The sequence below is a fragment of the Eublepharis macularius genome, chromosome 6, assembly GCF_028583425.1.
Source record: "Eublepharis macularius isolate TG4126 chromosome 6, MPM_Emac_v1.0, whole genome shotgun sequence".
In the NCBI taxonomy this organism is placed as follows: Eukaryota; Metazoa; Chordata; class Lepidosauria; order Squamata; family Eublepharidae; genus Eublepharis; species Eublepharis macularius.
This window is the reverse complement of record NC_072795.1, coordinates 141,169,121-141,186,113: the sequence shown is the minus strand read 5'-3', so window position 1 is coordinate 141,186,113 and position 16,993 is coordinate 141,169,121. Positions and strand designations below refer to the sequence as shown.

General features: G+C 43.9%; 1 protein-coding gene across 1 annotated transcript; it reads left to right on the top strand.

The window, feature by feature from the left end:
• The first annotated feature begins 326 nt into the window (after positions 1–326).
• LRIT1 (leucine rich repeat, Ig-like and transmembrane domains 1) lies at positions 327–15,886 on the top strand. Its single transcript, XM_054984247.1, has 4 exons — positions 327–448; positions 4,749–5,215; positions 7,484–7,789; positions 14,886–15,886. The coding sequence occupies exons 1-4, from the start codon at positions 327–329 to the stop codon at positions 15,884–15,886; spliced, it is 1,896 nt and encodes a 631-aa protein (XP_054840222.1).
• The last annotated feature ends 1,107 nt before the right edge of the window (positions 15,887–16,993 follow it).

Genomic DNA, 16,993 nt, shown 5'->3' with positions numbered 1-16,993 from the left:
AGCTGTAGATATTCCAAAAGGAGAATTTTTCACAGGACCAAAACTGGTTTTCTGTAGGGATTGAAATGTCTGGCAGAGGAAAAACAGAGGCTCTCCCTCTGTGTGATTCCAGGAAGCAATAAGCACCTACATGAAAATAACCTCATGATTAATCCCCTGCCGATCCGTTTTATCTGATGGCTCCAGAGCAGGCTGGAAGATCACTGCGCGACGGAAAACCACAGTGCATTAACAAGATGTGATCCGTCCCATGGACAGAACAATAGAGGAAACCCTCTCCCACGCTGTCCGGTAGCCTGGAGGCCTGTTCTCATGTCCAGGTAGCGATGTGGGTGACGGTGGGCTTCGTGTGCTGCCTCGCATTTGGGGGGCTGCCATTAACTCTCAGTTCTTGCCCTTCCCAATGCAGTTGCACTTTCCAGGGCATCAGCGATGGAACCAAAGCAAGGTACGTGTGCAACTGTTGGTTTTAATTATTGGATGGTTTGAAACTATATGGGGAGGCGAGAGGTGCGTGGCCAGAACAGGGACTACAAACAGATGTGTGTTGCAGAGTGTGGCTCTTTGATACAAAGGTTGTTTTGCCAATCACTCTGTACTACAGCTTTAGGCACAGCGGGATTAGCTGCAGAGCACACTGTAATCTGATTTTAGAGATGGTATTTGATGATCTTCCATACCAGGGTGGAAGCAATAGAATTAACGATGTTGGGGGGTGGAAGGGAGGAGAAAAATGGAGCTTTTGAAATGTGTATGCAAAGGGGGAAATTATATCTTTAAATGAGTTATGTAGCCATATTGGATGCATAAAAATTATAACAGCCTCTGTATGTCATATCAAAAAGAGTCCAGTAGCACCTTTAAGACTAACCAATTTTATTGTAGCATAAGCTTTCGAGAATCAAGTTCTATGTCCATTTTCTTTTGGTTTCCCCCCCAAAGATAGCCATGAAATCGTGCTTAGCAGGAGCCTTGCAAACCTGATAAGGAGGGCTTTCAACTAAATCCTGTGGCAAGAGGGGGGCAACCCCCCGCCCCCAAATAGTATCATACCAGTTATTAGTGATAAGAGTACTAATGATGAGTGGGGAGGGCCAGATACACAGGGACCCATAAATTGGCAGGTAAAGAAAAAAATGAAGTATTTGGGGGCACATAAACCACAGATTCCAATGTCTCTACACTAATGCACAGAATACGGGAAACAAATAAGAGGAACTTTAAGTTTTAATACAGGAAGGGGACCATGATTTAATAGGTATTACTGAAACTCAGTAGGATGAGATGCACAAATGGAATATTTGAATTGAAGGATACAATTTGTTTAAAAGGAATCGACCAATAAGGAAGGGGGGAGGAAGTACATGAATCTGAGCATGGAAAGTTGACAGCCTCTGGTAAAAAATAAAAGGAGAAAGAACTAATAATGATATTATGGTGGGGGTCTACTGTATACTAATGATATTATGGTGAGGGTCTGCTGTATACCATCAAGCTAGGCAGAGGACTTGGCTGATATGCTCCTATAGCAGATAACAATTTTTTCAAAGAGGCAGGGCTTAGTGATCAGAGTAAAATTAGAAAAACGGCAACAGGTTCTCTGTTTTGGGAAGGAAACAGATCATCCTGAAAGCTACTGATCCGAAATATTGTCTAAAACTGCATAAATGTAGAAAAAATATAGATTAGGATACTGAACACATCTTCAGAAATACATTTGTAAGCAGGGCTTTTTTCTGGGAAAAGAGGTGGTGGAACTCAGGACCGCACAATGATGTCACTTTGGGTCAGCTGGAACAAGGGGGGAGTTTTTTAAAGTTTAAATCGCCCTCTGCGAAAATGGTCACATGGCTGGTGGCCCCGCCCCCTGATCTCCAGACAGAGAGGAGTATAGATTGCCCTCTGCGCCGCTGGCGCGGGGGGCAATCTGAACTCCCCTCTGTCTGGAGATCAGGGGGCAGGGCCACCGGCCATGTGACCATTTCAAGAGGTGCCGGAACTCCGTTCCACCGCGTTCCAGAAGGAAAAAAGCCCTGTTTGTAAGGCAGAGGGATAAGAAGGAGTTTGCTTCTTGATTTAACTATATTTGTAACCTCATACCACATAATACATTACATGTGCAAATTGTTGGGCTTGAAAATAAAGAAAGAAATGCCATGGTCGGCATTTATAGAATGCCTTTTGAGTATGGATTAACAAATGTTTCATATACATTTATTCCTGCAATCCCATAAGGCAGGTCATCATTATTTCAATCTCCAGATTGAAGATGGGAGTTCTGAGCTAAGGACATCAAGATTTGCCTGAGATTACCTACCATATTCCAGGCTTACATTTGGCTTGCAGTGGAGTCGTAGCCGCTATACCCATGCATGAGAGTTCTTGGATTCTATCTCTAACTTCTATGAAGTTAAACATTTCTGCCATTCTCAGACATTCTCTGCACCTGGGCCTTAATACATTGTATATATTAATATGAGGCGCTTCTAATCTACACAAGGCCATACAACTGTGTTACTCCACTGTTTCATGCCCCTCTCCAAGTTTGTTCTGTTCTAGCCCGCTAGACTCCTCTTACAGCACCTCTAATAATGGGGTCGGTCTAGCCCTTTTTTTTCGTGTGCAAAGGCATCTTCTATGACTTTCTTGGTCATATCCAATAGCTGTTCTCCTAAAAGTCTAGCTATATCCATGACAGAGTGTTGGGAACTGGCTTCTGTCATTGGCTTCCTTGGCAGGGAAAGCATCAAAAGATTTCAGATCAATTATTTAATCATTTAGAGAGGTTCAATAAATTCAGTGACTGCTTTTCTGCTAAGAAGTTATCCAAAGAATCCATAAAAACATTCATATCCTAGAGAAACCCAAAGATAAAACAGTGACAAGTGAAACAGATGGCAGCAACACAGACAATAATCAGCTTTTGTGCTGAAAAATGTTTTCACCTGGCAGCAGAAAGAAAGCAAAGAAACGCTTACTTTCTCAATTAAAATTTTATCCTCCTTCTCAGCCAATAATTGTCTCCCAGTGCAGTTGGTAGAAATCAAAAAGCAAAACATACAAACATTCAATTTAAATGTTCCTGAGGGAGGAGATTCTTAGATAGGTACTTCCTGCCCTCCTTCAAATCGCCCAATGTCTGTTGGAAAGTAGTAGAAGAAGACCTATAGCTGGATCCAGGCACCATTGGAGGGCGCTTATCTTCCTGACCTCCCTCTGATGGACTTGTCAACTGCAAATAGAAATTGGGGTGAAGGAGAATGAAGGGATCTGCAAAGCGATTGGGATGCGTCTGGGCCACTGCAGAACATAAAATTAATCTGCACACATGGTATAGTCCAAAGGCAAAAATCCCTTCCCTTAAAAAAGAGAGGACCTTTTGAACTGTGTTGCTATAGTTTTTACTGTGAACTGCGAAAGGAACCTAAATAGCCGCTACTGATCAGTCAAGAGAAGACCACGTGGGGCCAGTGTGTACGTCTGATTTGGTCATGTTTTGTACGTTAGTATCTTGATGTGGCAAACAGTTTCAGTATTATGATCTTCAACAGTTTAAATCCCAAGTCCCCAGCCTGGCCACTGAGGCATCCGCGGCTTGCCGCTTCTCCTGCCCCGCATCTCGAACCAGGACTGGGCCCTGCATTTCTGGGAACTCACCCGCCTGCTTGGAGGCGGCGACCTGCTAGAGCGATTCTTGGCCCTTCTCTCAGACCTTCCCCAAGGCATCAGAAAGAGTGATGAAGCACTCAGAGCGTGGCCTCGTTGGAGAGCTTCTATGCAGCTCAACAGTTTAAATAATTGTTCGGCTATATACACCATTGGTCAGACCGCACCTGGAGTATTGTGTGCAGTTCTGGGGGACTCCAAGAAGGATGTTGACAAATTGGAACGGTGTTAGCCAAATAGGAGGCCTCCTCAATTGGTTGGGGGAATTAGCATTAAGGAGGCAGGCAAGCAGGGGTAACTAGGAATCCCTACCAACGTTTACGGGGATTATGCCCTTAGAGAAAAGTCAGGCAGAGGATCAACCAGAAAGGATTTTCTTTTAGTTAAAGAGAAATAAAAAGGGCAATAACACCAACACATACAACACATATACAAGGCTAACTAAGAAAATCAGGGAGGAAAATGGGAGCAAACAGTTTAAGGGAGAACAATAGTTACCAGTCTCGAAGAACTGAGGTCTGCAGAGGCAGCAAAACAACCAGCATTTCACGGAGAGAAGAAGAGGGAAGAGAAGAGACAGACAAATTTGGGTGTGCTTGAATGGCTCCCAGAACACACGCAACACATGGCTGGGAAGCCCAGTTATAGGGCAAAGCATTCCCTGGGGTATAACTGACATCTTTGCCCCAAAACAATAGCTTAATGGCAGCCTCCGGAGGTAGAACAATAAGTTGGAAGAGGCTTGAAGTGGTTATCTGGGAGGGACTATAGGTGAAACTATTGCTTGATGACCTGGTAAGTACCGTATGTGGAAGCTACCAGGTTTGCTGAATAGCTTTGTTTAGGATAGGTGGCTGAGGGAATAGATGCAGAGGAGTTAGCCGTGTTAGTCTGTAGTTTTTGTTCCTGTGGATATGTCTTCTTCTTTTTTTCTCTAAACAATTTAGAGTGGAGCAAAGTTCTGTTGCAAAGGGAGGGGAAAATCAGAGAAAATAAGAAAAAATAATAAATGAAATTAAGAACATTTAGAAGTTGACAATTTTCATAAAGCGTCATTTCAAGGATTTGTTTGTCCCCAACAGAGCTGTTCTGTGCGATGATCCCGAGATGACCCTCAGCCCTGTGAACTTCCCAGTGGATACGTTTAAACTCCGCATGGAAAAGACAGCCATTCGAAGGGTGCCCGGGGAGTCATTCCACTCTCTCCACAACTTGGAATTCCTCTGGATGCCCTATAACTCTCTGGCCAGCCTCAGTGTGACTAACTTCAGGGGCCTCTGGAGGCTGCGGGAGCTGAGAGTGGAGGGGAATGACCTGACCTCGTTCCCTTGGGAAGCCCTTCTGCGCATGCCTCTGTTGCGGCTGATGGATCTCCACAATAATGAACTGGCCTCCATACCCGCCGAAGCCGCTCAGTATGTCAAAAACCTCACGTATCTTGATCTTTCAAGCAATAAGCTGGTGACGCTTCCTCAAGCGCTTATTGCCGTCTGGTCTAACCTCCAGGCAGTTCCATACTTCCCCAACGACAATGCCAAGATCATCTTAGGTAAGAAATTTAACTACAAAAACTGGGAAAATAGACCTCTGCTCACATAAATTGTTATTACCAACCCTTTCTGAGTTAACCTTGGCCACTCTTACACCCAAGGAGGTTGACCTTTGAAGTGCGGTGTGCAAGGGGCACCCAACCTCCAGGAAGACAACCTCCTCTTGTCTTCCTGTATGAATTGGGGTTTTTTTGGGGAGGGGGTAATCTTCTGCACTGGAAGGAGTTGATGCTCCAGCGCTCGACCACAAAAATAAGAAACAGGAATAAATTTATTATTTATAAATAAATAAATATAATAAGAAACAGGAGAAATAGTGAGGGTATGGGGTGTTCCAAATGGTGTAATTTTTGTCCTCCAAATGGTTGCAGTGGTGGGAGTTAAGATGGTCGTTTGGCACACTATGTACACAGAGTTACAAGTGTATGGTCATTTATTATTCTGATGAATTTCCCTCAAATAATAGCAACAATAACATTCCATTTACATGCCGCCCTTCAGGGCAACTTAATGCCCACTCAGAGCAGTTTACAAAGTATGCTACTATTATCCCCATAACAAAACACCCTGTGAGGTGGGTGGGGCTGAGAGAGATCCAGAGAGCTGTGATTGCTCTAAGGTCACCCAGCTGGCTTCAAGTGGAGGAGTGGGGGGGAATCAAACCCGGTTCTCCAGATTAGAGTCCTGCTGCTCTTAACTACTACACCAAACTGGCTCACAGTTTCTGCAAGCAGGTGTTCCAAACCTTGTTGAGCTTGTAAGAATATCTGGAATGTTGAAAACAGTTAGTGATACCAGCATAAAGTGACTTCCACGAGGGCTGGATCCAGTCACAAAACATTGGGTGGTTTCAAGCCAAGCATCCTCCAGTGAGGGGCACATTTGCTTCTGAATGAGGGCTTCCTGAAGACACAAAGTTTCTGGGCTCTTCTGAAGCACCTCATGCTCTAAAGAAGTGGAGGGAAGACAGGACTGGATCTTTTGCTTTTGAGAAGAAGCAAGTGGTCATTAGGAAAGACATCACTGGGGTTGTACTGGTCGCAGATTGTAACAATAAACTTGAACTTGAACATCACTGGGGCCAATGGCAGCCACGGGTACCGCATTATGGACCACTGATCTAAAGTAGCTCCGAGGACAAGATTCTGCAACTGGCCTAGGCAGCTTATCCAGTCACGCTTGGGTCTTTGAGAGAGTGCTGCTGTGAACACATTTTACGATGCCGCTAGCTTTTCCTGTCAAGATTTCATTGCTGACTCATGTTCTTTGACAGTTATGTAACTCCTGAATGTTCCTTCAGTAAATTAAGTCACTCTACTGAACGGAGCCATAGATTTGACTTCTGCTGAAGCTGTATGTCACGATGTTGCTGAATGTCCAGTTTTGCCTTTGACTGTTGTGACTTTGAATTCTCGAAAGTGTTTGAGTCAGACTACTGATACTTCTTTCCCTTACTCTTTTCTAAGCAATGTGCTTAAGGGAAGGGGAGAAAAATATGTGTAGGTGTGGTGCACGGCGGAGGCATAGCCTGATGCTGGACTAGCATCTGAGAGATCTTGGCTCAAATTCCCACTCTGCTAAGCAGTTTATGGAGTGACTTCAGGCTGATCACATTCTCTCCACCTCGTCTGCCTCACAGGGTTGCTGCGAGGGAGGGAGATTTGTGTTCACTGCTATGAGTTCCTTGGACAAAGGGTGGGATAAAATGAACTAGACAGGGAAAGAGTAGGATTAGGGTGGAAATCATACACATATGAATACATACACATATGCACACATGTAGAAAGTTCCTGATCATGAGAAGAGATTTGTACACATGTACTTGCATATGTGCACAGAGTCTATACACGGATTCTAATGAACGGATGAGGATACACTTCCTCAATTTCCAGTCCCCCAATATGGCATTCATTGAGCCACAGCTGAAGTGCTTCAGCCCACGGAGTCTGGCAGGTGTCTTCTTCAGTCAAGTCGAACTATGGAAGTGTCAAAGCCCCTTCGTGCACAACGCTACAACTCCAAGACCACGGCTATACAGCCTGGAATATCCACAACAACCATAGATCAGGATACAGTTTGCAGTAGTGATCTTGCTCCCCACAAATATGTTCACAAGCCCCCCAGTTAGAAAGTCTGAAATGGGTGAAAGCGAAGGGTGTACGGGCACAGAGAGGGTACTCAAAATTCACTTGTCAGTTTCACACGGGTTTCCATTTGTTCGGTGCATTGGTGGTGTAACTGCCAGTCCTCCTTCTTTTTCTCACCAGGTTTGCAGGACAATCCTTGGATGTGTGACTGCAGTCTGTATGAAATGGTTCACTTCCTCAATTTCCAGTCCCCCAATACGGCATTCATTGAGCCACGGCTGAAGTGCTTCAGCCCACGGAGTCTGGCAGGTGTCTTCTTCAGTCAAGTCGAACTACGGAAGTGTCAAAGCCCCATCGTGCACACCTCGGTGGCCAAGGTGAAGACCATCCTGGGAAGCACCGTCTTACTTCGGTGTGGTACCACCGGGGTGCCTGTTCCAGAGCTAAGCTGGAGGAGAGCTGATGGGAATCCACTCAATGGAACTGGTAGGTGGTTCTGCTATGTTGCTTGCCCAGTGATTGAGGTTTGCGATGAATAAAGCAATCACATCGTATTTTGTGTATGTAAAGAATTCTAGCAACATGCCTACTTCTCTCAAGTATGTTTTAAAGGTATGATAAGTTTTGTGAAAAATACTGTTCTGCAAGCAAAAAAACTGTTCTGCCCTTACTTAGAAAGGAGGATGATAACCCATTGTAAACTTCTTTATAAATTTAGCAGATTCAGGGCCAAATACATCATTTCTGTCTGCCCTGAATAAACATGTAATGTTACCCACCATAAATCCATCCTGTGAACCTGGTGTAGTGGTTAGAGCAGGAAGGCGCATGAACCTTTTACAATTAAAGAACCAAAGTTCAATAAAATTCAGAGCAAGTGATCAACAAAGAGCCAGTATAAGAAAGCATAAATGAAAATATATACTTGAAATTAGGGATGTGCATCAAGAAGATTGGTTTCAGTTTCAGTTCTGTGGGTTCCAGAGTAATTCTGTTCCTAGTTTGTTCCAGGTTGGCTAGTACTAGCTTGGAACCCATCTGTTTGGGGTTTTTTGCTTTTATGAATTTTGGTCTATTGCACATGTGTTGGCCACACACGAGCAAATGCACACTGTTCTTTTCAAGGAGGTGGGGAAACGAGGCTCTGGGAAGCTGTTTTCGTGCTTAACCAAAAGCAGTATCAACCATTAGTCCCCCTCCTAGCCAAAACCATTGATCCACTGAGTTTTTCAAGCACACACACAATAACACAATAACAGTGGACCCACAGATGGTGAGTGTTGGCAGTGGCAGCGGGGCGCTCCGAAGTAGGAGAGCGCTCCAACTAGTGTAGTGCAGCTACAGTAAAAACAAGCCTGATTCATGTTCACTTTTTTCTTTTTCTATCTTTGTCCTCTGCTGTTGCTTGTTGCTGCTATGCTTCCTTTTGCTTTGTAGTTTTGTTTCCACAGTTTGCGGGGGGGGGGGGGCAGAATCCAAATCTTTCCTTTTGATGCTCAGTGTTCTGCTGCAAAACAGGCATTCTCACTGCTAATCTTCTCCTTCACCCAACTGCAGGCAGGCAGGCAGAATGATTGGCTGAATTCCTCCCTCCCACAGCTCAAACAGACATATGTTTTTTCAATAAACTTTCCTTTTGCTGTGGCAACAGGCAGGATTGTATTGGAAGGGGGGGAGTAGGTACACATTTGCCATTTGACTCAGAAAAAGAGCGAACCCTGAAAGACTATGGAAGCAATCCTATAACAGGTCTACTAAGATGTAAGGCACATGTTATTCAGTAGTGCTTACTCCCAGGGATGTGTCTTTCAAATTACAGCCTATGATTGAAATTTCCCTTCCCAAATTTCCAAAGCTGATAGGAGGGGATGGGAGGGGGTCTCCTCTTGTGAGGACCCAATTGGCAATATAGGGGAATAAAACCACCTTCCAGGATTTCTGGGGGGGCATATTTTTCCTCAGAGGTGTCAGAAACCAAGGTTCTAAAGCTGGCAACTGAATCCTCACTTGCCAGGGTAGAATTGCCACCACCAGCCTCTAACTAACCCATGACTTGAGACCAAGAGGAAAGCACAAGCCCTCTGGGTGCTAGCTCATAGAAGTCAACCTTGCAAGGGAGACACTTTACAGACTGACTCAAGAAAACAATTGCTTGGATAGCTTATGGTGAAATGGCCACGGTACTAGATTCAGATCGAAGCAGTAACCACTCAGTAACTGCACACAAGTATAATTAATAAAGTGTATTAAAAGTAGTGTGAAATGCAAATTGTAAAAGTTATAGGGGTGTGCAATCAGGAGGAGCAAAATAACAACTGGCTGATTAGCTAAGCTAGCATACTCTTAAAAACTTGCAAACCTGTACCAGATATTATCTTTCAAATAGTTCTCAAAGACCAAGCCGGAGCTTTAGGGTCTCTTAAGTCTAGAAATCCAGAGAACAAAGACAAGATGGCATAACATTGAGAAGCAGAAGATTGATCCTTCAAGCAGAAGTTAGCCCCAAAAGGACAAAAGTTAGACTTACAAGTGACGCCTTACATAGGTTGGAGACTTGTCAGCTTCTCTCAAGTTTTTTTTTTTTGGAAATTTTTTTATTGGATTAGAAATCAATATTATGCTCATTACAATCAATTTCCTTTAGATATTCCAATTCTAACCCCCTCCCTTTCCCCCCCTTTTGTTGACTTCCAACAGTTTTCCAACCCCTTACCCATTTTCCCCCTACTCATTTCAAACTTATTTTACTCTATTAAACATATACTTTCACTCTCTTCTAAGCTTATCTATTATAACATCGTGCTATCTCTGTTCCCTTTCCCAACTAAATATTACATTCCTGGCATATATCCTTTAATAATAATAATCATTTATCTAATTTTTGTGCTCTATACTCTGTCTTACGCATTCTAGTCTCATCAATATGGGACAAACAATTTGTCTCACATTCTACATAACTTTAAGTACTTCTATAAACATAGTATACATTTAATATAAGTCAATCAATTTAACCTATACTCTATATGTTACTCTTTACTTCCTTCTACCTGTCTTATGTTCATTATATTTTAATTATATAATTTCTCCGTTATACAGTTGTCTGCCGGTAATACTCAATCAATTTGACCCATACACTGCATATTTCTGAGTACTTCTGTGAACACAATTTACATTCGGCACGAGTTAAACAATTTAACTCATATTCTGTATGTTACTATATATTTCTTTCCACCTTTTGAACAGTTATCTGCCAGAAATAAAACTAATTAATTTCTATCCCTATAATTCTTTATAATTATAATTATAATTATTATAATAACACCTCTATTACTTAATACTATATATAATAGTCAAATAATATAATTGCTTAGAATTTCTCCTTTAACTTTCCTCCCCCCGGTAAAGTCACTTCCCTCTTCTTTTGTTGTATTTCAGTAATTTTCAAACTGCCACAGTTCTCCTCCCACCTCCCATTTTTTCAAGTATTGTTTCAGCTTCTCCCAATCCATATTAAACTGTCCTGGATCGAGGTCCCTCAATTTCCTCGTCATTTTATCCATTTCCGCCATGTACAGCAATTTGTAAATCCAGTCCTCGATAGTTGGCACTTCCTGTACTTTCCACTTTTGCGCATACAAAAGTCTGGCCGCTGCTGTCATGTAAAATAACAATGTCCTATATTGTGCTGGGATGTCTTCCATTCCCAAATTCAGTAGCAGCAGTTCTGGGTTCTTATTAACTTGGAATTGTAAAATTTCACTTATCACTCTAGTTATTTCCCCCCAGTACTGCCTAGCTACCTCACAAGACCACCACATATGATACAAAGATCCGTCGTGCTTTTTACATTTCCAGCATTTATTAGACATGTTCAAATTCCCTAGCGCAATTTTCTTTGGTGTCAGGTACCAACGATAAATCATTTTGTAGACATTCTCTTTAATATTGGTGCATGTCGTGATCTTCAACATATTTTTCCACAAGTATTCCCACACCTCCATTGTTATTTCTTTATTAAAATTTATAGCCCACTTCACCATTTGCACTTTGACTATCTCATCTTCTGTGTACCATTTTAACAACACTTTATAAGTCTTAGAGATTTCCTTTTTATCCTCTTGTAGAATTACTTCCTCTAATTCCGAATTACAGCTTGGCTCTCCATTACAACTGCAAGACCAGGATGCCTACATTTCCCATCAAAACTTGAGGGAAGCCGACTAGTGTCCAACCTGTGTAAGACGTCACTTGTAGTTTGGCTCTAAGAGTCCAAGCTTTTAAGACCTCCCGCAGTGTAGTTTGAACAGATTGACCAATCATGAAAGCCTTGATCCATGACACACTCTGCAGTTGCCTGCCTTCCCAGGTGGGGGAAACTAATCACTCCCCTCCCCTAAGGCCATACGTTAACAAGATGGAATGCAAGTGCTAGCCTCCCTAATATTCTGTCCTTGGGAACTTCTAAGGTCCTTCCCCTGGAGCACCATCTCATCCTCTTATCTGGCTGGGAACTAACTGTGTCATCTTTACACCAGCCTCCTGAAAAAGGCTGGTGTTAATTTGGAATAAATCGAACTGCATCTTAGTTAGGCCAAAATGCCTGAACCAGAGTATATGAAAGAAACAGGAAATGAGCTGGGCAAGTTAGTTCCTTGACAGGCAGGGAGGGAGAAAATGTCGTTTTCTCTGTTGTCCCACTCCCACCTTCACCCAGGGTGGGATCAGGAGTGGAGAGCATAAATCTCCGTGTGGTTTGCACTTGGATTGCTAACAACTGTTTACGGTTCTCACTTCATTTTCTGTAAACCATCTCAAGAAGCCCCTTAGTCCCATAAAATCATTTTGTACCATTCCCTTGATACTGGTTATTCTAGCATCTGATCTGTGCTCTCCAGTATATTTTAAGGTTTCATTTTCTATTTTTGAGAGCTTTATTTGGCTCTAGAGCTCTAGATTGCAGATCCTGGGATTTGACTAAGATCTGGGAGACCCAAGGCCAAATCCCTAGCAGACCTGCCAGGGTCTTGGCATCCCCTGCCGTGCTTCAGGGGCCTGACAACCCCCTGACCTGAAAGCGTAAGGGTCTGGGCCAAGGACTGGACTCCAATGGACATTGTGCTCTTATGTTAGAGACCACTGTGGCTGGCTCCTTTGTCTCTGTCCTGTGGAAGTGTGCAGAGGAGCGGGGGGCGGGGGCGGGGGCAGGGGGGGGCTCCTGAGCTTATCTGCCTGTCTCCTGAGAAGAAGAACCGTAGTCATGGATACATAACCTTGGAACTCCTGAACTGTCTAAAACATCCTTTTTGCTCTCATTCTTAGTTGGTTTGCTTTGCTTTTGCTTCCGTATACTCTGTAGCTATTGGGGGATGGGAAGTGGGAACCTAGACTAGGCTGGCAGCTGGGGGTGGGGGGTGGGAACTGGGCTGTACGTTAGAATTCAATTTAGACTTGAGGCTTGGTGCAGAACTTCATTCCTGGCAATGAACCTGTAGTGGATTGCTGAATGAGTAGATTATCAATAAAGCTTTAACTCATGCCGTTCTGGACTCATATAGTAAAGTCATTGAAATCTACCTGGCATTACCTTACAAGACCTGAAGCTTGCTTGGTGACCTTGGGCCAGTCACCCTCTCTCAAACCTAACTTATCAGTTTGAGTTGTTGTATGAAATGAGATGAAGAGGATGATGTATAGATGCTCTCTGGGAGGAAGGGTGAGGTGAAATATGGGACTGATACATTGGATCCACATTAAATTTCCCATCAGCAGAATAGAAATTTCCAGCCTCTCGTCTCCCAATGTTGTGAGCTCAAGGAAATGCTGCTTCTAGGGGATAGGGGACCCCAAAGGCCTACACGCAAGGGCTCTGCAGTAGCAAGAGGGGAATCAACGGGAATTGCCAATTTAATCTGGATCCAACTCACACTTTGACATGTTTTTAAAGAAACATTTCAATTCTACTTTCTGAAATGACATAAACCAACCATAGCATGATAACAAGTTTTCACCCCAAACTAGGCCCTCATTGGATCTCCAGGCCTCAGTAAGGCAAACCCATTGCACCCATTCCATGCTTGGGCTCAGGCAAAGGTCCAGTAAAGGCAAGAAAAAGAACCAAAGGGCTGGAGCATCTTCCACACAAGGGATGGCTAAAAGTGTCCTGGATTAGAACACAAGAACTATAAGATGATAAAAGGGCACAGAATGTAGGAAATATGAGAACTCAGGGCCACCCATTGAAGCTGACTGGCAGTACATTTAGGACTGAAAAGAAAAATATTTGTCCATACAGTGAGCAATTAACTTAATGAAGACTGTTTGGGCGAGCGTTAAATATAGTCTGACAAATCCACCAAAAACAAGTTAACGGATGGGCGTTAACTATGGTAACTAACGACACAGAAGCTCATGAATATTAAATGCAGGGGACAAGTTCTTTCTTTCTTTCTTTCTTTCTTTCTTTCTTTCTTTCTTTCTTTCTTTCTTTCTTTCTTTCTTTCTTTCTTTCTTTCTTTCTTTCTTTCTCGACTTACTGCCCTCTCTCCCCACAAGCGGGCTCAGAGTAGGTATCAACAAATAATAAAAATCATATTAAAACATATTAAAAACATAACATTCAGTGCAAGAAGGTGGCCCATATATCAAACCCAACCCAATACACCCACGGGGTGGGAGATGATATGCATATGAAGAGAGTTGGCAGACTATTACAGGGAGAGGATTACATTCCCCCCCCCCCCCTCAGCAGGAGCCTGGCAGAGGAGTTCGCCCAGCACCCCAGCTTCAGCCATATGCCCAGCGGAACATCTCTGTCTTACAGGCCTGGTGGAAAGGTAGTAAATTCCGCTGGGCCCTAGTTTCTGCAGACCAAGAGTTCCACCAGGTAGGCGCCAGGATTGAAAAACTAGAGGAGAAGCTGCGTGCTCGTGCCGTACTTGTGACCATCAAAAGGCACCTGCTAGGTCACTGTTGGAAACACAATACTGAACTACATGAACATCGGGGGGGGGGGGGGGAACCTGCAAGGCCATTCTTATATTCCTAATCAGAGTGAGGCCCCTTTTAATAGGATTCTGTGGCTGCTGCTGTATTCCTTTGGGCATCATCTAGAACTTCCACTTCAACTTTTTAGTGTGGGATGGAGGGAACTTGGTCAAACTCAGCAAAGAAATTCAGACATCTTGGTGGAGAGTGCCCTAAAGTCATAGCTGGAGAACCCTGGTGGGGTTCTCATGGCAAGAGACTAACAGAGGCGGTTTGCCATTGCCTGCCTCTGCAGCCCTGGTCTTCATTGGAGGTCTCCCATCCAGTTACTAATCAAGGTCGATCCTGCTTAGCTTCTGAGATCTGATGAGATGAGGCTCACCTGGGCTGTCCAGGTCAGGGACTTTCTGTTCTTAACTAGGCTGCAACTTTAAGGATCATACTGTATTTATCCAGATTTTATAAGGATTTGTTACTGATAGTTACCTGATTCAAATAATTGCTTAGAAGAAAAATGAAGCCCCGATCCCCAAACAGTCCATTTTGCTGAATTCTATATATGTAATTTTTTTTCATCTTGATTTTCTCTCTCTTCCAGTTCACCAAGAGATTTCCAGTGATGGAATGAGCTGGTCAATTTTAGGTTTGCCCACCGTCTCTTACCTTGATTCTGGGGAATATATATGCAAAGCAAAAAATGTCCTTGGAGCGACAGAAGCGTTCATTTCCCTGATCATCACTGATTCTGAAAGCACAGATGACCCCAGTGCAAATCCGAAAGGAACCGGGCAAGGCAAAAGGAGTGGGATGGAGGCAGCTGCTTACAACGACAATTTGGTAGCTAGATACGTTATCACGACTTCAACTTCACCTTCCTTGGGTGCCCGATCAATCCGTGCCAACACAGAAGGGAACCTGGCACTTCAAGACCAGGCACTGAATATGATCCATGATCCAAGAAATTTCTTAGCAAGCCCACCCACGGGCCAGGAGGAGTCCGAACGCATCGTACGGTCCGTCAGAGTAATAGGAGACACGGACCACAGTGTCTCGTTGGCGTGGAAGGCTCCCCTGGCCAAGAATACAACCGCATTCAGCATCCTCTATGCTATCTTCGGAGAAAGGGACATGCACAGACTCAACGTGGAGCCGGGCAAGACCAAGATCACAATCAACGATCTGATGCCGCAGACCAAATACATAGTCTGTGTCTGTGTGAAAGGGCTGATTCCCAGGAAAGAGCAGTGCATCATATTTTCCACAGACGAAGTTGCCAGTGCTGGTGGAACGCAGAAACTGATCAACGTGGTGGTCATCAGCGTGGCCTGTGTCATTGCCGTCCCTCTGACGTTAGTGGTCTGCTGTGGAGCCCTGAAAAGGCGGTGTAAAAAATGTTTCATACGGAAACCCAAGGAAATCCAGGACTCTTACGTCACCTTCGAAAGCCTGTCTCCAGGGGCCAAAGCAAAAGGGATCGAAGGGGGGTATTTGACTAGACACACGCCTGATGAATCTAACAGGTTGCTCTCTGCAAGGTCCAGTGTGGACTCCGAAGCAGTACCAAAGACAGAAGGGCAGCCAAATGAATACTTCTGCTGATGCTGACACATGTCCAACAAATACGGACGCATATTCCACAATTCACATGTTGCATAAGGCTTGAAACTGTCACATCACAAGTATTGTCTCCCAATGTTTTTGGCAAAGGAAAATGAAAAGACTATGTACAGCTTTCCTGGGACTTTTTCCACAGAAGAAAAACTTCCATGGTGCATCTGAAGCCGTAATGGAAAGCTTTCTTTGATTTTTTTAAAAAATTGTGTCATTCTGTACAGGAAACTTTAGTGCATAAACCTGAGGCTGTGGGGGAGGGGATAAGGATGCCACCTGTCTGGTGAAAAAAAAGTAACCTGTCCTTTGAATAGGATGTTCTTTACCAGGTGATGCTATGAAAGAGTTTCCACACATTAAGCCTCTTGTTGCCTGTGGGCAACCTTTGGAAAGGAAGGAGAGAGGAGGAATCTGTAGGGCACAGGACTCAGGGAATACAGGCTGGATTCATGCTTCCAGCGCCCCAAGAAGGAAGTAGATGGAAGCTGGAAGTACAGTTGCCAGGCCAGGCTTGGGAACTGATGGGAGGACTGGGCGAGGGGACATGGGGAGGAACCTGCAACATCACTGCCATTGCCAATGTTTCTATGCCACTTCCAAGTACAACCTGGAAGTGACAAAGGGTAGCTCTAAGAATTGCTGGAAACTCTATGGTTACACCTGGAAATCATGTAGCGATGTCGAGAATGTTGCTATATTTTCTTATTTTTCTCTTGTCACTGCTTGAGCAATGCAGCTTGGTGAGGGGCCGGGCAAAACTAGCTGGAAGGTTGGTGTGGTTGGGGGCTGAGTGTCTATGAAGGGGGCAGATGGATATGGAAGAGTCCTTTGCTGAAACACATCATGATCAGAACTTTGCCTCTGTTGGCACCTTCCCAAAGCTTCCTTTCTCTCTTTCATTCATCCTTATTGCTAGATGTTTTCCTGGAAGGGATTTGAGAACAGAAAAGGGGCAGGTGGGTCACGTTTTGTCCCTTATACACTCCCTGGACTGTTGGGTTTTGTCTTTTCAGAAGTATGTGTTCAGTGAATACGTGTACATTACGTAACAATATTGATCATACATGATGGTATGTTGTTGTCTGTTCATGGTCT

What these genes read in the sequence shown, in the direction of transcription:
- LRIT1 (XM_054984247.1), top strand. Translation starts at nt 327, where the DNA reads ATGTGGGTGACGGTGGGCTTCGTGTGCTGCCTCGCATTTGGGGGGCTG. An exon ending in AGCGATGGAACCAAAGCAAG is followed by an intron (nt 449 to 4,748) that starts GTACGTGTGCAA and finishes TGTCCCCAACAG; the next exon opens with AGCTGTTCTGTGCGATGATC. An exon ending in CAATGCCAAGATCATCTTAG is followed by an intron (nt 5,216 to 7,483) that starts GTAAGAAATTTA and finishes TTTTCTCACCAG; the next exon opens with GTTTGCAGGACAATCCTTGG.